The sequence below is a fragment of the Eptatretus burgeri genome, chromosome 2, assembly GCF_056783735.1.
Source record: "Eptatretus burgeri isolate ZD-2024b chromosome 2, Ebu_testis_v1, whole genome shotgun sequence".
NCBI classification, from domain to species: Eukaryota; Metazoa; Chordata; class Myxini; order Myxiniformes; family Myxinidae; genus Eptatretus; species Eptatretus burgeri.
In genome coordinates this window covers 144,264,518-144,285,523 of record NC_140962.1, presented here as the reverse complement: position 1 = coordinate 144,285,523, position 21,006 = coordinate 144,264,518, and the positions used below count along the sequence as shown (strand labels likewise).

Below are 21,006 nucleotides of genomic sequence, written 5' to 3'. Positions count from 1 at the left end.
GCAAGGGGGAATTGCCCCCCCCAAAAAAAATATGTATTCGTTTTCTTCTCTGAAACTACACACATAATCCTGATGAAACTTGACTCCAACCTTCATCACCCATGACGAACCAAAGGTCGGCGAGCGGTGAACTGTTGGTCGGCGAGTTCTTCTGTAGCTAAGTTTCCTGGACCATGTAAGTTGTGTTTTGCTATTTCGTTTTTGTTTCTGTTTTGTTATTCGTGTTTTTCATCAACTTTTCTGTCCCAAATCATGTCTTGTGTTGAATTGTTTGGGTCGTCTCTCGAACTCGGTCGGGCCTACCTGTGATAGTCCGGTGTACGTGCCTTTTGTCTTCTGCCTCATTTTTGCTTCCTTGTTCCAGTTGTTGCTTCTGGTTTTAATTATCCACTTATTATCGATTTATTAAATTCTTATTTACTCGAAGCACCCGCTCCCAACACGAACCGTCAAGGGGGTCATGTAATTATATTGTTGTGGGCCGGGGGTCGGTGGCGAGAACGACTGCTAGGTGGGCAAGTTTACGCTGTCTCCCACCAGGCTCCCCAGAATTATGGGCCGTCGCTCGAATAACTCCACGGGTCGATTAATCGACCGTGAAACGCCAATATCTCGACCGCGTGGCGCAGGGTTAATTGTCTAGATCCAATATGCCTAAGTAACCACGCAATCTTGGCTACCGGGGATTCACGCCCTCGGAACGTCTGGCCGAACCAGATCACTCTACCAGCTACGGTAGAGTATCAACTTCCACCTACCAACTCCGGCTCGGATGCAGTCGAGCGGGCCTGCCGAGGACGTTCTGGCTACGATGTACCGATTACCGTGGATGAAACCCCGTGTAAACTCAGATACGAACCATGCTGGACCAATATAAGGAGGGACGGAAACAGACTGGGTTCATTTCTAATAAATTTATTTTCAGCAAAATCAAAAGACAGGAGAGGCGAGATTTGAACGAATATGCAGGAATTTACAATACCACAAAAACACATACAATTATTTTAGACGGGCACACACACACACACACACACACACACACACACACACACACACACACACACACACACACACACACACACACACACACACACACACACACACACACACACACACACACACACACACACACTAAACCCCAGAGTCTTTATTTGATCCCTCGCAGCCGTGAGGATAGACGAGCTGGGGGTCAGAGTTCATGGGTACCTGTCATCGCAGGAAAGCGTGCTCGGTAATGTGGCACCTCACGTGGCTAATGCTTGTCGGGGCATGGTCCGGGAGTTCGTGCCAGGCTCGTGACGGAACTTGCATGGCGAATCATCGGAGCTCCCAAACTCCTCTCCGTGCACGTACCGACCACGACTCCTTCCTTCCTCGCACCACCCGACTCAGCGCAAAATACGACCCTTGGTAGACTCCTCTCCATGCACGTCCCAACCACCACTCCTTTTCAGACTCCTGTCCGTGCACGTGCCGACAAAGCCTCTTTTCCGTGCAGCCACCGTGACCCAAACTCTGCCACTCCGTCACCACGAAAAAACTCTCCCAGCGTCAACGCCAACGACAACCACCCTCCGAGTCTCCGAGATATATCTCCTCCCACCATGGGAAGGGGCCTTGGCGAGAATCATCTCGCTGTCCGTCCCTCATTGGCTGACGGCCGCACCCTACCGGGGGTGGAGCCGTGGCCCTTACAAGGAGACCCCATATTCTCCATGTGGCTTCGCTCGTGCAGAGCAAGAGGGTCTGCCCTGAAAGGCCCACCATACAAAAAATATCGTTTGAGGGCCCGAGGACCGAAACCGCGAGGCCCCCTCTCGGCAAATCAAGGTACGAGCGGCCAACGGGCGGTGATGGAGCATGATGGGCTGGTTGGGTCATGCAGATGGGATGATAGATGTAAGATGAGATGCAATAACATAACTAGCCATCACAACGCACACATTTAATAATCCCACTAAACAAAAGGACGGGGTCCTGACTACACACGTACTTACCGGCATAACTAACTTTGGGACCTGAATGTTGAGTGCACATTGTTTTCCAGATTCGTAACAATATTTATGCCTATTTTACTCCAAGGGGTCCCAGGATTACACACCCAAAAAATGGTTGCGATCGGTTCAGCCATTTTTGCGGTACCTGACAACAGACACAGACAGACAGACGGAGAATTATAGTAAGATTTTTCTTTCTCATCTGGGCAATATCTCGGGCACCTTTTGAGCTAGGAAGCTGACGTTTGGACACGACAATGAACAAGTGATTTGGCAAAAAGGCTATTTTTGATTTATTGATTAATCAATTAATTGATAAATAATTCATTTTTTTATGAATTGCTTAATTTTCAAAAAGTTACAAATTTGGATGAAACGGTGGTGGTATTTGGTACGCTGTTCGACAATTGATTGAGAAATCAATTATTTTATGATTATTATTTATTTTAATTATGCAATTAATCAATGAATCGATCAATTTTTGTACACCGCTTCACTTCAAATCCGTCTCCATATGCTTCACAGCGAGTAAGTATCATTTGTACACACAAACCTCAGAAGTGTACCACTCCCTCCCAATTTTGTCTCCATGTGCTGCACAGCGGCATTGGTGGACGTCAAAGGCATCCTGGCAATGTCGCGTGCTGGAAGATTTATTATTTATTTCTTTGGCATGGGGGCAGTATGCTTTGTCCTTCGACTTAAGTTTGGTGTTTAAGTCAGTTTGGGCTGTGGGGTTATGGGGGTGAAAAGGGTATAAATAGAGAGTGAGGGAGAAAGGAAGAGGAGTACATAAAATGTGATGGATGCTCAATGTGAGCCACGTCAACAATAAGGGAGGAAGAGGGTCCTTACTGTTGAAGGAAGTGTGAGGAAATAGCCCACTTGAGGACGGTTATTACTCGGTTTAATGAACGGATTGATAATTTGCAGATAATAGTTAGTTACGGTTGTGGAGTGAGGTTGCTGAAGATATTGGAAGTGGAGATGGTGCAGTGGGTGCATGTACTGGTGAAGGTGGAGCAATAGAAATTGGTAGAAATGAGTTTTGGGGGACAGTTTTATGTAGGTGATGAGATTATTAAATGTGTAGATTCTTCATTCTATACCTGGTGTTGGCTTAATGGTTAGGGTGGTGGGCTGGATATCCGAGGATCCTGAGTTCAAATCCCACTTGGCTGTTGAATTAATACCAGGTGGGGTTGACTGCCCGTCATCCGAGGTTGGCAAAATGAGTGCCAGCTTGCTGGTGTCCTGTGTTGGAGTGGTGACCCATCCAGGATTGTATCCAATAGCCAAGGAGACTGCTTTGGCAGCATCAACACTCAGTACAGAGTATGGTCCCAATGGATGGATGGATTCTTCTTTCTGCAGGAAGGATCGTAGACAGAGAATTCTGTGCAGTTTTGATCTGGCAGGAGTTAGGGACATTGAAGGAAGGGTAAACGATATTGTATCGTGTCATGGCAGGAAGAAGTTGGTTGTGGTACACCTCGGAGCGAATGATATAGGGAAAGTTTACTCAGAGTTTTTGAAAAATAGATACAGGATATTGGGTAAGGAGCTCAAAGCAAAGGGTTTTGAGGTCATGTTTTCTGGGATTCTCCCAAGAATAGGAAACTATATATAAATTACGAGCAGAGCGATAGATGTCAACCAATGTCTGGAAGAATGGTGTAGGGAGGAAGGGTTTGCATTTAAGAAGCAGTAGGAATCATTTCAGGGATAAAGGGAGTATTTCCAGAATGATGGCCATATGTTAAATACATAGGGGCAGCAAGGCCTGCAGTGGGAATCGAGGAAGGAATTCAAGCTTTTTTTTTCGGTCAGAGGAGGGTGGGGAAGGTATCAAGAAGGAACTGATGATGTAATTGTGATGAGTAAGGCCAGGCAAGAAAATCGAATTTCAGGAAGGGAAAAGTTAAACATATTCTATACCATTGGCAGTAGTTTAAATAATTTAAAAAGATGGAAGAGCTTGAAGCCAAAGTAGATAGCGAGGTGTTTGATGAAGTTGCAGTGAGTGAGACATGGTTTAAAGAGGAGAGTAACTGGAGGACAGGATTAGAAGGCTACAAGGTGTATCGGTGTGATAGGAAGGAGAGAATAGGAGGAGGAGGAGGAGTAGCAATCTGGGAGAAGGACAACATTACATCAAGAGAAAGAGTTGACATTAAGGAAGGAATAAATGTTGAGGATTCTGTATGGGTGGAGATTAGAGATTGTAAAAACAGTAAGATACTGGTAGGATGCTTTTATAGGGCTCTGGGTGTGAAGGAAGAGGAGGAAGGAGGAGAACATGAAGAATTCAAAAGAGAATGTGGTAAGGGAAGAGTATTGATTATGGGGGATTTTAACTTGCCAGGGATAGATTGGGTCCAGGAACAGGGAAAGGGCAGAGCAGATGAGAAATTCCTAGTTTTAGTCCAGGATTGCTTTTTAACCCAGTTTGTAGATAAGCCCACTCGGGGGAGTGCAGTGTTTGACCTCCTTTGAAGTAGTCATCCCAATATGGTGGAGGAAGTGGAGGCAGGAAAGCTTTTTGGATCAAGTGACTATAACATTGTGTGTGCAAAGACTCTGTTAAGGTTTAGCGTTCAGGATAGTAGATTAAGGCTACTAGATTTCAGGAAGGCAAACCTTGAGGGTATGAGGAGAGAGTTGGTTGTCCTGTTGTTGGCTTCTCCCAATCTACATCAATCAGCATCAGAAAAAATAGGAAACCTTCAAGGAGCAAATGTGCAGAGTGCAGAATGAGTACATTCCAATGAGGTGTAAAATTAGAAGTGCAAGGAGACCAGGGTGGTTGAGTCGTGAGATAAGGAATGCGATTAAGGAGAAGCAGAAGGCATTTATGAAGTTTGAAATAACAGGACTGGAGTTAGATTTATATCACTATCGGAGTAAACAGAGGCAAGTTAAGAAAATAACTCGGTAAACCAAAAGAGAGTATGAGAAGGACATAGTTAAAAATATTAAACATAATAGCAAGGCTTTCTTTGAGTACATCAGGGGAAAAGAACAGATTAGGACCAGTGTGGGCTCATTGAGGAATAGCACCGAGAGTGGTTCGTGATGAAAGTGAGATGGTAGGCTTATTAAACAGGTATTTTTCTTCAACTCTTACACAAGAACAGTTAGGAGAATTGCCAATAGCTGAGAGTATTTATCAAGGAGGTGAGGAAGAGCTTTTACAGAAGGTCCAGGTCGGAGTGGATGAAGTAAAGGAACAGCGAAGTAATCGAAGAGAAGATGAGGCTCCAGGTCCAGATAATATGCACCTGAGAGTATTGATGGAGGTGGCTGAGCAGGTAAGCACGATGTGAACGGATATTTTCAACAGTTCCCTGGAGTCAGGACAGACACTGGAGGATTGGAGAGTGACAAATGTAACACCATTATTTAAGAAAGGATCCAGAGAAGAATTAGGAAACTATAGACCTGTGAGTTTGTCTTCAGTTGTGGGGAAGGTGTTGGAGATATTAATTAAGGACCAGATGAGAAACCATTGAAACAATTACAAACTAATTAAAGGTAGTCAGCATGGGTTTACCAAAGGTAGTTCCTGTCTAACAAATGTTTTGGAGTTCTATGAAGTAGTTTCTTATTGGGTGGATGATGGAAAGGCAGTGGACATAGTATATCTTGACTTTAAGAAGGCATTTGATAAGGTACCACATCGGAGGTTGTTTGCCAAGGTGAGGGCTTGTGGAATGGCTGGTCAGATAGCTAATTGAATTGCAAACTGGCTTAGTGATAGGAAGCAAAGAGTTGCTATGAGTGGGAGGATGTAAGTAGTGGGGTACCTCAGGGATCAGTACTCGGACCATGACTATTCATTATATATATATCAACCAATTGGATAGTGTGGTTGACCGTAGGGCTACTAGACTAATTCTGGGCCTAGCTTGACTCTCAGCTATGAGGAGCGGCTGAAGGAGACAGGGCATTATTCATGATAAAGGAGGTGGTTACGAGGAGATATGTTTAAGATAATGAAAGGTATTGATGAAATAAGTGCAGATGAATTATTCAGTGGAGTAGACAGTGATAGGACCAGGGGCCATAGCCTGAGAGTAGAGAAGAGGAGAGTTAAGATGGTAGTAAGGCAGGAGACTTTTACTCAGAGAGTCGTTAATGTATGGAATGGTCTCCCTGGAAAGGTAGTGGCAGCAGAAACAGTCGTGAAGTTTAAATTGGAATTAGATAGGTACCTGGAAGTGATGGAGATAGAGGAGTACAGCGATGTTGGCAGGACGTTTAGGAAGCTTGAGCATTGTTGGGTGATTGTGTGCATGTGTACGGAGTGTTGTTGGTGGGTGTCTTGTCAAGGGGTGTTGTGTGGTTGATGTGTGTTTTTTACCCAAGTCCATACCCCCTCCCCTGGAAAGAAGGAAAAAAAACTACAAAAACTACAAAAAAAAAACACAAAAACACTAAAAAAAAAAAAAAAAAATACAAAAAACATTTTTCATTTTCTTAACCTCCGCCACCGAAGATGGATGGAGGTTACTGTTTTCACCCCTTTCTGTTTGTTTGTTTGTGAACAGTATTACGGAAAAACTCCGACGGATTTCGACGAAACTTGGTGGGGGGGGTGAGGTCTGGTCCAAGGATTATGCCATTAGATTTTGGACTTGGTCCAAAATCCAATATGGCCGCTATGGCGGCCAATTTGAAAAAATATTTGATTTTTTTTTTGCATTTCTACATGTTTTAAGTGATTTCCAACCCCCCCCCCAAAAAAAATTTAGAGAAAAAAATTTGCAACTTTTTTTTTTCAACAAAATTTCGATTTTTTTTTTTGCATTTCTACATGTTATAAGTGATTTCCAACAAAAAACATGTCAAAATTATAATTGCGGCTGATTTTGGAACTTCAGGTGGATATAACCACGTGAAATCAATTTCTGTCTCAAGGAATCGAGTTATGACTAATGAATTGAGTAAGTAAAAGGGAAAGTTGCAAACTATAACTCTGTGAGCACTGTTGACATCAAATTGAATGAATAGGCTATTAGGTTCATTTGAGTGACCGAGCAGTATTGGCGGCGGAGGTTTTGCACTCTACCGAGTGCTCCCCCTCCAGTTTCCTTGTGTGATTGTTCACGACATTAAAAAAATCGCGGTCGAAGGGGATCTACAGAGGAGGGGGTGGGGTTGCCCCCCAAAGGAGGTATTTTCTTTCTTCTCAAACTACACACACAATTCTGATGAAACTTGACCACCACCTTCATCAACCATGATGTACCAAATATTGTTTTTTTTTGTATACTGTCGAGGCTTGTATAAGAGCTAACACACAGAACATACAACAAGGGCAGGAGAGGTGTGGACAAAACAGTGGGGATGAGACAATAGGAAATCTGTGGAAAGGAGAAGGATGGGGTGGGGTACACAGGGCAAACGAGATGGACACTACAGGGACTTTCAGGAAGGAACGCAGGGGATTTGAAGGTGGGTTTGGGGTGGATTAATGGGGGACGAAAAGATCGTGGTTTTGGATGGGGGAAGATTTGAGATTGTGGTGAACAGCTGTTTGAAGACCTGGAGGGAGGAGTGGGATTGAAGAGAGTGTGGGAGTTTATTCCAAATGCAGGAAAAAAAGAGGAATGAAAAAGTGAAGGTGAGCAGTGATTCTTCATTTTGGCAGTTTTACCAGAAGGGGTTTGCTGACAGACCTTAAGTACCCTGCAGAAATATGGGAAGGACATATTGTAGACAGAGCGGGGGGGGGGGGAGAGACCGGAGAGGAGACGGTAGAAGACAGAAAGACCACCCACTTGCCTGTGGTGAGTGTGAGAGAGCCAAAGACTCAGAAAAATAAATAAGGAGAAAATACAATCAACACAATCGCGCACACAAACGGGAAGAAGGGTCGGCCTCAAGGAAACCCCGAGATGAAAATACGACGAAAACTCCACAATTTGCACAAGTTTTAACACAAGACCGAACTAGAAACACACAGTAAACACAGAGATAACAAAATGAAAGTAAAATGTGACAAAAATGACCCAAAAACTTATCTTTGAGAAAGTCTGCAGAGACGCTGAAGCAGAACAGTCACTGTCGCTCAAGAACCGGAACCGGAAGTTATCAAAGAATCGGAACTGTAGTTGCCTCTTGTGTCCCAAAGCCCTCCCTCTCTTTACGCAACCATCCAGTCGCATCCAACTGTTCCTGGACCCTATTATTTTCTGTATCTGTGAAGGTGGAGAGGTTTTTGGTAACCCTCGACTCTGATTCTGTAACTGGACCGGACGGCATGAGCTCTTGTGTTCTAAAATCCTGCTCTTGCACATCCTCTTTCTGCTCTTTTCACCCTATCGTTTGCTCAATGTCATGTTCCATCTCCTTGGAAATCGGACAACTTCATTACATCACATAAACGAGAACAGCACTCGGTAGAGCGCGTACCTCTGCCAGGCTGAACAGTTTATATTTTGTATCCCACTTTTATGCCAGATCGGGATTCAGATCCAGATCTTCAACGGAATTGAAAAATTAGTGCTTGTCACACACTCAACCTGTCCACCAAGTCTCATCTGAATCTGTCAATAACTTTTTGAGATGTCCTGCTCAGGGAGGACAGGGGTGAAAACATAACCTCCGTCTACCTCCGGTGGTGGAGGTAACTAGAACAGCACATTGTTGAGCACATATCTCCGCCAGGCTGAACATTTAACATTTTGTATCCCATTGATGGGCCGGTCATGCATCTGGACCTTAACCAAAATCTAATGTTTTTGTTCTTGTCACCTACCCAACCTATCCACCAAGCTTCATCTGAATCCATCCATAACCTGTTGAGATATCGTGATGTATGTATATATATATATATATATATATATATATATATATATATATATATATATATATATATATATATATATATATATATATATATATATATATATATATATATAATAAAAAAAAATGACCGTTTTTACAGCCATTTTCCCCTGCTGTGCAGGGGTTGGCTTTTTCTTGAGGCAATGTTTTATGGCCGGATGCCCTTCCTGACGCCAACCCTGGTCGCCTCTTACGACACACGGGGATATGGTACACCTATTCTAACCGGGGCATACACCGGGACCAGTATACTGGTACTCATTTCGCCGACCTCGGAAGGATGACAGGCTGAGTCAACCCCCTGATGTTAATTCAGCAGTCAACGGGGCTTGAACTCAGGACCCTGGGATCCCAAGCCATGACCCTAACCACTAAGCCAACACCAGGCTTATATATATATATATATATATATATATATATATATATATATATATATATATATATATATATATATATATATATATATATATATATATATATATATATATATATATATATATATATATATATATATATATATATATATATATATATATATATATTTTTTTTTTTGTTATGAATTCGCGCCCGCCGGCGTGCGATCGGCCACTTTCCACTAATAGCAACCGCGTCGCCCACCGGACGGACAATTCAGTCGTGACTTTCCGGAGCTAATGCTGGAACCCTGTCACGGGTGGGTCTTCAACCTCACCACGGCCGTGCCAATTGTCTACCCGCGCAAGATAGGGTCACTCGCCGGGCGACCGTACATCGACGCAGGTCGGCTTGGGACACGAACCGCTTAAGCGGTCTGTTCCGTTGTGCAGCAATAACCGAGCGGGTATTATCGCCGACCTCGCCGGATCCGATTCTATTTACCGGGTTTTTAAAACCCAACTATTTATTCCACGATGCAAGATGGCATTTCAATGGGGTGAAAGGAGGACTGGACGAGCGGGGTACCTTTAGACCAGCACATTTATTATAAAGTGCGTAAGTAGGCAAATAGAAACAACAGGCAAGGGAAAGCACTACGACCGACTATAATTAATAAAATTAATGTACGGTCACTAAGGCAGTTTTACTTGACAGACGGCGCCACAACATTCATTCAAAAACCCAAAAGAAACACAAGAAAAGACCCCCTCACAGACAAGGGGGTCAGGCTGGACCACTTGGGTCTTTATGACACGGGACCTTGGAGACCGAAGGGTCCCACGAGACCATAGCAGGTTACCTGCATCCTCGTGGTGCGACGGTCAGCGAGCTCTCTCCGGCACTCTCCTCCCGACTGCACGGCAGAGCTGGTCCTCCTCACACACCCCTCGCGACTTGGCGTTATCAGCACCACGACGAAGACTAAGCTGCAGCTTGAAACCACGTCGTTCCACGAAGCCACCAAACGACAGACACAGGCCAACCCGAAGACCAAGACACGAAGCTCGCGTGCTGTCCGCCTTATATCCCCTGGGGCTCAGCGCTTCGCCCCTCCCCGTTTTCGGCTCCGCCTCCCTTCGAGAAGCTTCTCGAAAAGGGGCGTTCCTCAGCTCCGAGCGCCTCATTCCTCGTATCCACCAATCGCGAGCGAGCTGCCTCGCCCTTCCACTCAAACCAAACGCGGAGAAAAAAAAGACGGGAAAATCCGCGCGTCATTGAAGTTCCTTCCTTGGTCCCTTTACTTGGCGCTCTTGGATGGCTGTCGATGCGGAAAGGGTTGTAGCGTGGTTTGTGGAGGATGGTGTTCGATAGGTGGCGTAGTGGCGGAGATGGTTAGATGGTGGCGTACTTGTTGTGGCGTGGTTGTGATCGTGGTTGTGGTGATTCGGTTGTTGTTGGCGTTGTGGTTGTTTGGGGGGTGAAGTTGGTTGCTGTAATGGTGGTCGAGATATCGTCGGTCCAAAATAACGACAGCAACAGAAAAACCTACCTCAAAGGGTCACAGCCCGGTGAACACGAAGGATTCCCTCGAAACAACGGTGGGTAAACCTATCTGAACACTCACTGGGATAACTGATCTAAGGCCCAGGTCACATTTGCCACGGCGGCCGTGGGGTCTCCAAAATCTACGGCCATTAGCAATTATACGGCGGCCGCAGTATTTCCACGGTCACACAATGTAGCAGTCACATATGTTTTTATTTTTCGGGGAGCTGCACGGCGTATTTATAAATTGTGGAGACCGAAAGCGTGGGGTTGCCGTACGGTCTTTGATTTGATGTCACACGGTAACCTTCGGGCGTTCCTGCGGCGGCCATAGAATTTTCAAGGCAGACGCAAGGTGACCGCAAGGCGACCGCAGGGGGACCCTAAGGCGAACGTGCGGCCAGACGGACGGTAACGAATGGGTTAATTTTTTTTATTTTTTTTTTACCATTTTTTTTTTCGGCTTGTCGAATTGCTACGGCGAACGTAGAAATGAAAAAAGTTCTAACTCCGCGTTATAATTCCACGGCTACTTTACACCCTGTAAAATATAGCCATACTGCGTAGGGCCACCCTGATGCCACCTCAGAAACTCTGCGGCCGCCGCACGTTTCTGTCAATTCAGAGGGCGTACGGCCGCCGTATCCTCGCCGTAGAGCAAATGTGACTTAGGCCTAAGGAACCTTTATGGTGTTCTGCGAATTTCCACAGCCTTAACAATATAATCATTTTTGGCCCCATCTATCATTGATGAAGAATCACTTTAAAAATTCTAGTGTCCGGATTTGGGTCCAGATCTTCAACAAAATTGAATCTTCTCATTCTTTCCACACACCCAACCTCTCCACCAAGCTTCGTCCGAATCCGTCCATAACTTTTTCAGATATTCTGCTCACAGACAGAGAGACAGGCAAAGAGGGATGAAAACATATCCTCTGTCCACCTTCACTGGTGTCGGTTAAAAAAGTGCAAAAAGCAATCCCTTTAACGACAGACCTATCAGATTACTTTCTATCATCAGTAAAGTCCTGGAATCCATCGTCACTGTGGATATGTAATTCTTCCTTTTCTCTAACTGCCTTATATCTGATCAAAATTCGGATTCAGACCAGGTCAATCTACCTTGGACATGCTGCTCTTACTCTCCCAACGTTAGATGGAGGCCCTCAATGTGAGACATGAGATCATGGCCATCTCTCCAGATTTATCTCGAGCTTTCGATAGAGTCTAGCACCTCGACTTGTTCTCCAACCTCTCTGCCTCTGGCATCCAAGGCCAACTCCACACATGGCGGTTGACTTCAGCTACTCTCAAACGCAATGCGTGTCATCTCTTCTTGTTAAGGCTGGCCCCAAAACAGTGTTCTGGGTCCAATCCTGTTCCTAATTTTCATCAATGATCTATTTGACTCCCTGGAAAATCCACTTCAACTATTTTCAGTTGACTCCACCCTCTGTCGTGACATCCTTGCTTCAGATGGCTGGTTAAACATTTCGAATGTGCCTTTCAATCCAGACAAATCTCACACTCTCACTCTCTCTCTCTCACTTTCCCAAAATACTGCATGACAACTCCGCCCCCACCCCCCACCCCCTCCCATACATTTTCTTAACAATCCTCTTGAGGAAGTTCAGTCAATCAAACTCATGGGTCTCACCATCAGCGATGATCTTTTTGGGGAGGGGGCAAATCACATTTCGAGGTTGGCCTCCAAAGCCAGTTGGCGACTAGGCATTGTCCATCGTCCTTCCTTTGCACAACTAAACTTCGATCCACCTACAAGGCCTTCATCCACAGCTTGATGGAGTACTTTTCTCCCCTATGGGCTGGCTCCCCTGCCTCACAACTTTCTCACCTTGATGCTGTGTCGTTGGGCCTATCACCTTGCCATTGCAGACAGGTCAGCGGGTCTCTGTCTTCCACCACCTCCTCTCTGGTCTTGCACCATCTGCTCTCTCCATGTTTTGTCCCTCCCCACCCCCAATGTTTGTGGGGTGTACATGGTCCACAATAAATCCCTTTTTAGTGAGCCTATCTCAGTCTGCGACCATTGCTAACTTCCCCTGATTCATTCTTCTTTATTACCACTTGTAGAACAAACTTCCACATCATCTTCAATCTCATTCTTCCCTCCAGGTCTTTTAAGACAGCTTTTCACCACATCTCAAATCGTCCCACATCAAAAACCAAGATGCTTTCTTTCCCCTTCCCCCCCCCCCCAAAAAAAAATTGTCCTCCACATCCTTCCAAATTTACAGTTTTCCTTCCTGAATGGTTGCTTCTGTGTGCATCATGTCCATCACGTACATTCTCCCCCACCCCTCATTCCTCGCCATATCCCTAGCCCTCATTTATCCATTTTTGTCCTTCAATCCTGCTGTTGGCATTTTCCCCTTCTCCTCCTTCTGTATCTTTTGTTCTGTTGTGTCCTGATCCATTGTGTGTTCTACCTCTACCATGAGGCTTGACTGTCAACCAAAAAGAAGCGCTGACCGATCAAGGCTCTCCACCACCACTGGCTGTGCCACCCAAAACGATGGTGCAGCCCTTATCGGTGAGGAGCCACGATGTTGGCTGCAATTCTCGGAAAACATTTTTTTTTTTTTTTGGTAATGATTCTATCTCCAAGGGATTATCAACTTATGTTCACTGGTCAGGGGTGTGAGGTGTGTGAGGGAAGGGTGTCTTGTTTTCTAAGTTGATTGCTGAGTATCGTTATGATGATTCTCTCGTAATTGCTCCTCATCTGACCAGCAGGTTCCATCTCTCTGTTCCTGGGAAAATGGCGTCGTCTTATGTCAAAGATAGTACGAGTGACCTCACATGTGCAATCTGTTTACAACTGTTTGAAGAGCCCATTGCGCTGTATTGTGGACACTCGTTTTGTTTGAACTGCCTTGAGAAGTATTGGGAGAGCCGGGAAGTATCCGCTGCCTGTCGTTGTCCAAACTGTCGTGAGGTCTTTCCTCAAAAACCAAAACTCAAGAAGAATGTGATCCTTGCAAGCTTGGTAGAACAGATGAAGCTGAGAGAAAGTGAAAGCGTTAGTGGTCAAGTTGAGGCCAATGATGGTGAAGGTGATGATGTTCCAGTGAAAAGGATGGTGAAGGTGGGAGGCTGTGAGGATCACACTGAGGTTTGCAATGAAGAGGCAGCAATGCGGTGTATAACATGTGATATGCTGTGCTGTGGGGGGCACGGGAAGACTAATAAACACAAAGGGCACAAACTTGTGGAGCTGGAAATTATAATGGAAGATCTGAGATGTACCGAGCAAGCGAACTCGATCGACTTCTACTGCAAGGATGATGAGACCTTGGTGTGTCTGATGTGTAAAGGTGAACATCAGGACCATGAAGTTGTACCTGTGGAGGTGGCTCTTGCTGAATTCAAGGTACTGGAATCGGTTGAAAAAATACTTTTCTCATTTCTCCATAATTTGTTGAGGATTTGATTGTGGCTTTATAATGAAATTGATGATTGAATAGATATTGGTTTCCTTCCTTGTTTTAAAAAAGACTGTTGACAATAATCATTTGAAATAACCGGCCCAGACAGCAACCATTGTCACACATATGGCCAGCCATGTAACTGGTGTTGAAGAAGACCAGACCACTTGCTACCCGCAGTCCAGGAAGGAAATTGGAAATTGATCATGCTGCCAGTGATAACTCACCTATGCTCTATGAAGGACAGTGTGGGAACTTTAACATTCAGCAACTAATGATAGCAAACAGGACACCAAGTTTAAACGTCTATGTGAGGGACGGCAGACACGTTGAGGTAACTCCTGGCCTGCGCGTCGGAAGACACTCCAGGTGTAACATATTTATTTCTTATTTATAAGGGTGGAGATGAGTTTATGGATACGTGTGTGGGTGAAGGTTTATTTTCATATTTATCAAATGATATTCACACATCAATATTTACACCAAATTATCTTCAGCACATGACGTGCTCGCGTCACAGATCAACATAAGGGATACTCGTCGTGCTAATGTCTCGTAGTTATTAATTCAGGGCAGTTTTACCAGCAATCCTCCTGCCACGTTATGATTCTAGAATTCCCATTCGAGTTAATATTCCTCTTTTCTCTTCTTATCCTGCATCTGGATCAAGTTAAACAAAGGAGATTTTTCAATGTTCAACCTTCAAACGACAATCACTGTGATATTTCAATGTAAAACCTTTAATTTCCATATTAATTGTACGATTTTATTGTTAATTTGAATTTATGTAATCCATGCAGGGAATTTTATCTGCAAAGTATCCTCCTCTGGTTGAGTCGATAAAGCGAGTTGGGTCCCAGCTGCAGCAGGTGCAGAAAGAGGTTCAGGATACACAGGTAGGAATCACTTAGGATTGGCTATCATTTTTAACACAATGAAAATATAATATGGAATACGATTACAATCTGTATTTCAAGAGAGGATTATCTTTTTAGTGTAGTTACATTGATTGTGAAACAAAATTGAGGTTTATTGGCAAAAAAAAAAAAATTATTATAATGAAATCAAATTGGACAGAGCAATGAGAAGAGAATCGAGATGGATGGGGATGAAAGAAAATGAAATTCCAGGAGATTTCAGAAACAATCACATTTAGATGTTTGAAAGAAACTTTCAATCCTTACTCTTTGTTCTCAGGAAGATCTTTTCATGTTTTTCTTCAACTTCCATTCCGATCCACTTGTTTTGATTCATTTATGTGTCAAAGATGCTCTCGTTAACACCAATCTGGACTTGGGAAGTGTTGAAACCCCAGTGGTTTGGAACTGATCAGTGTTGCAGCCGAGAGTGTTTCTATTTACACTTTAGTTTTTCTTTTAAAATGTATCCTAAAGTCAGTTTATTGACCCTCTAACGGAGTTTATGGTTTTTCTTAACCTCAAATTTTTCATGAAACTTTAATGAACAGAAATGATTTTCACCAGGTGTCAGGCAGAGAGAAAGAAGAAAGGCTAGAAGTGGAGAGAAGAGAGATGTATCGAGCTGTGGATGAAAAGGTAAATCAGATGAAGAGGTGGCTCAGTGAGAGGCAGAGTGCGAAGCTTTCTCACCTTGAACACCAGAGGGAGAACTTGCAACAGGAAATGGATTCTCTCTGTGAAACAGAATGCACCCTGAAAACATCACTTGTGCAGCTGGAGGCCGTTTCATTTCTGGAGGTGAGGCTTGTTATAAACATTTAAAAAAGGAGAAAAAGTTTTGCAGTTTCGCTTCAGCAGGACTTGCTTAGTAATTCAGAACAGGATCTTGAGGCTTTGGTTTGAAATAAGCTTTCACATATGTGCAACACACACACACACACACACACACACACACACACACACACACACACACACACACACACACACACACACACACACACACACACACACACACACACACCCACACACACACACACACACACACACACACACACACACACACACACACACACACACACACACACACACACAGTTTTTTTTTTTTCCTATCTCTAGTTCACTTACCTAAAGTAAGAACCTTAACGGAAAAGCAATTGAATGATTTCCCCCAAACCACACGGATCAAGGATATTAGCTGGGAGCCGTTCTTCCTCGAGGTTTCGATTCTTTCAGCCCAGAACCTCTCCGAATGGCAGATCCACAGCCTCGGTCACGGATCCACATCAGTAGATTACTTTGCTTCAGTACTGTAGATCCTCAATCTTGGTTGCGTCCAGGCAGTCAACCCGTCAATGCAACATCACGAATCGGACTCTTCTCACGAGACGATTTAATGTATTATCACATAGTTACAACTTCAATCACACATTCCATTATATGATCATACATTAAATCATGAACATCCTCTCATGTACAGGCCGTCACTGCTCTTATGGATGGCAGTGAGTGTCCAGGAAGTAGTAGCGGAATGAGAGTGGTGTTTCTATATGTGGGATGCTCAGATCCCTTAGATGGCAGAACACTGGTATGATTTACCAGAGGACCTGGGTTTAATACCTGTTCTGGGTGCATAGTTTTCCCACATATACATAGTGTATGTATGTATATGTGTGTGTGTGTGTGTGTGTATATATATATATATATATATATATATATATATATATATATATATATATATATATATATATATATATATATATATATATATATATATGTGTTATAATCGAAACGTGTGTGTGTGTGTGTCCTCCATAACTCCAAAACCATGAAACCTCGCAGCCTGAAACTTTTCATGCATATGAAGAAACCTCCAAGGAAGTGTGTGATTGAAAATTGGGTGTTTGGGTTAATTAAAACCCCCCTTTTGAAGATAATTAACGGCCTTATTTAATTATGTCCTTGATCAGACGCATCCTCGTTCACCACTCTATGTGGGGTCTTAAGTTGTTTCCTGGGAAACCTCGTGGGGTCTGAAGCTGCCATGTTTTTTTGGCCTGCTCAACCCTGTCTTGATATGTCTGCAATGATTTCGTAATGATAAAGTCTTTTTTCCACTTAGCTCACTCGGATGATCAAATGCCTGTTCATAATAGCTATGAATTGCTGTCTACATTGATTTTGTAAGTGCTCTAGTTTTCAAATTAGGAGCTTGTAGCGATTTCATGAATATGTGACATGATTTTCCACGATCGATTCTCACTGACTAATGAAAGTACGTCATTGAAATATTATTTGAGTTTTTTAAGATCGGATATCATCCAGACTAAATAACTGCCGAAATCTGGAGTGAACACTGATGATTTGAAGAAATAAACGAGTCTTATAACTAAGCCGATAGACTTATTTGTTATTTTTTAGCAAACAAGGCGATGGTCCCTCCTCCACACATACAGAAGAAAATGTGAAATTTCAAAAGCATTCAGCTTGTCTTTTTCGACTATTTGGAGAATTATATTGAGTGAACCAAAAATTTAGGAAAGTTCCAACATTAACCACCTTCATTGAGAGAATTAACCACCTTCATTGAGCTATGATTTCATGCACTCACAAATTGACCTCATGCCCTGTCCCTGAGGGGGACTGCCTATCCATAGCATCTGCCAGATCTGTGTATATTTTCAGAGGTTTCACGAAGTTCTCCACAGGGAATCAAAGCAAATCTGGTGAAAAACGGATGTTTTAAAATAAAGTTATAATGTTTGTGCGGACCCGAACCGATGCACCACGTGACGTGTGCACAGATGTTGAGGCAACATGGAGGATTTTCTGCAATATTTATTTTATGGGAGATTGAACTTTGCGATGTCTTCAGGGTTGCTCAGCATTATGCTAGCCTGGCATTGGCCTCGTGGTTAGGGTGACGGCTTGGGATCGTAGGGTCCTGAGTTCAAGCCCCGTTGGCCGCTGAATTAAAATACACCAGAAGGTTGACTCAGCCTGTCATCCTTCCGAGGTCGGCAAAATGAGCACCAGTGTACTGGTAAGGGGGACACTGCATCAGCAGCATAGCCGCATCCAAACCAATGATGCAACCAGCAGCCACAGGCTGCACTCGACAGACAGAGAGAGAGAGCAATATGCTGCAACTCTTTTGTGGAGAAAGTCAATTTATTTAATTAATTCATTCTATTTCATGGACTGCTGCTTGCACGGTTAACACCGGCTTTAAAGTTAAAGGGATCCAACATGGAATGCAGCAACAGCCTGGCCAGCCCAGCCATTCCTTATCAACGATTGAATTGGACTGCTTGCATGAGTGCTTAAGCCACTTGCCGAGCAACCATTGTCGACAGCGGAACCGCGATACGTCATTCCGAGCGAATTGTTCACTCTCTGCAGATACTTTTGCCGTCCGCGCTCCATCACCCTGAGCGAGTGGTCCGCGCTCCGGCACCGTGAGCGGGTGGTCCGCGCTCCGGCGCCCTGAGCGGGTGGTCCGCGCTCCGGCGCCCTGAGCGGGTGGTCCGCGCTCCGGCGCCCTGAGCGGGTGGTCCGCGCTCCGGCGCCCTGAGCGGGTGGTCCGCGCTCCGGCGCCCTGAGCGGGTGGTCCGCGCTCCGGCGCCCTGAGCGGGTGGTCCGCGCTCCGGCACCCTGAGCGGGTGGTCCGCGCTCCGGCACCCTGAGCGGGTGGTCCGCGCTCCGGCAAATATTTTCCAAAAACAGGTGGGAAGAGAAGTTGCCACACAGGAAAATGAAACGGAAACAAGTACAGCCTCAATGATTGCAAAAAAGACAAAATATATTGATAAAAGGAAATATCTACAAATATGCACCAAGAACTCGGAGAACAACAAAATATTTGGACAGATTGGGAATTGACAAAGAAGGCTCTTTGGAATAGCCACGAAGAGGTCAGCTCAACTGGGATGGAGAACGAATCATTATAAATGCTCAAGACGAAGGACACTACACCAATGGCTTTAAGGAAATGGCAGGACTACGACTACTACTACTTTCCTATCGCAGCTTGGCTGCCAGGTTGCTATCATTTTGTTGGGGCACAATTATGCTGCTGATGCTGTGTCCCTATACCAGTACACTGGTACTCATTTTGCCAACATTAGTCGGATGACAGGCTGAGACAAACTCCAAGGATTTCCCCCGGAGAACTGAGCCATTGTCGCTCAACTCGATTGCTCCATATAATTGTTGAAAGAGAAGAAAAAGTTGTTTCATGCCTTGGCAATTTAACATTTTCATGTGTAAATATGGAAAGGTGAAAACATAGCCTTCCTTAAATGAATACGCTTTTACCCTTCGTTCTAAGAATGAGAAGTTTCGAAACATTTTCAGATTTCACTCCAGATTTCGACATTATTTAGTCCATGAGATCTGATCCTCAAATACGAAATCATGTTTCGATTGTACGCTTTAACGACAACAGCACTTGGTGGAGCACATACCTCCGCAATGTAATGCCTGATCTCCGAGAGCATATCTGGTCCAATACTTTTTTGAAATATAATTTTGGCCCTATCTCTCAATGGTGAAGAATCACTTTAAAAATTAAATAACTCTCGTATCCGGATTCAGATCTTCACCAAAATCGAATCAAATTGATTCATCATGGTCACACACTCAACCTGTCCACCAAGTTTAATCTGAATCCATGCACAACTTTTTTGACATATCGTGCTATATATTAGTTTATCCCTATCTCTCAATAGTGAAGAATCACTTAAGAAATTCTAGTCGTCAGATCCTGATTCAGATCTTCACAAAAATCGAATGGATTCATCATGGTCACACACCCAACATGCCCACCAAATTTCATCCGGATCCGTCCACAACTTTTTGAAATATCCTGCACACAGAGAGACAGACAAATAAACAGAGACAGAGAGGGGTGAAAACATAACCTCCTTCACCTTCAGTGGCAGAGGTAATTAGACCATGAGTGTAGATTGTGTTTCCAAGGCAAGGCATTTTTGTTTCCAAGGCAGTGAAATCAAAATGGCAGTGAAGACCCCTGTGAGTTGAAGTTGCGCTGACCAAGGAGAAGCCATTCATGAAGGCAAACCGTTAATTATCTTCAAAAGGGGTGTTTAAATTTTTCCCAAAGACCCAGTTTTCATTCATTCACTCCCTTGGCGTTCCCTCAACATGCATGCAAAGTTTCGGGCCACTAGGAGTTGTGGAGCACACGCACATGCACACGCACATGCACATGCACATGCACATGCACACGAACACGCACATGCACACACTTGTTATTATAGATTGCTGGAGGGGTATATGGATATTGGTGGAAATGTGTGGGAATGCTGGGCCGGAGGGCCCCCTCCTGTGCTAGGCTGAATTGTATGTCTGATTCTGATCCTTGCTTATTTCTTACCGTTTCAGGGTTACAACGATTTGCTTAACAGGTAAGATTACAAATAAATTCTTCAGGGGATTTGTCATGTCACTTTCATGCTTTAAACTCAAAATGAATATTTTAATCACACACTACGTTATTGAACTTCACCTGCCGAAATAAATAAATTCCTCCTAGTACCCAAGTGCATTCCTCCTGGTACTTTAACATGAAGGGTAATTCCAGCGTAACGGACGTAACATTGAGACAAAAATTGCATCACTAATGTTGAAATTTTGAAAAGGTTGGCTATATTATAGAGAGTTTCTTTATTACATATCGTAATTAGTCTCTATGGCTTTCTGATATTGGTACAAACCCCACTCTGTAGTCTACTACTAAAGCAAACATCAACATTTAAGAGTCGTAATGGACGTAACATTGAAATGGACACAACTAAAACTGGCCATAGCACAATTCATAAATCCTGAAAAATAACGAATTTGTAGTATACCTTTCATTCATGGTAA

The 21,006-nt window shown here is 43.9% G+C and overlaps 1 protein-coding gene across 1 annotated transcript in view; it reads left to right on the top strand.

Annotated features, from left to right (window-relative positions):
• Nucleotides 1-21,006, top strand: part of LOC147033408 (E3 ubiquitin/ISG15 ligase TRIM25-like) — a 65,932-nt gene that overhangs the window by 12,572 nt on the left and 32,354 nt on the right. Inside the window, exons 2-5 of the mRNA XM_085854206.1 lie at nucleotides 13,509-14,145; nucleotides 15,001-15,096; nucleotides 15,685-15,918; nucleotides 20,524-20,546. Coding sequence (XP_085710332.1) covers nucleotides 13,509-14,145; nucleotides 15,001-15,096; nucleotides 15,685-15,918; nucleotides 20,524-20,546 — 990 coding nt within the window. The remainder of the gene's footprint in view (nucleotides 1-13,508; nucleotides 14,146-15,000; nucleotides 15,097-15,684; nucleotides 15,919-20,523; nucleotides 20,547-21,006) is intronic.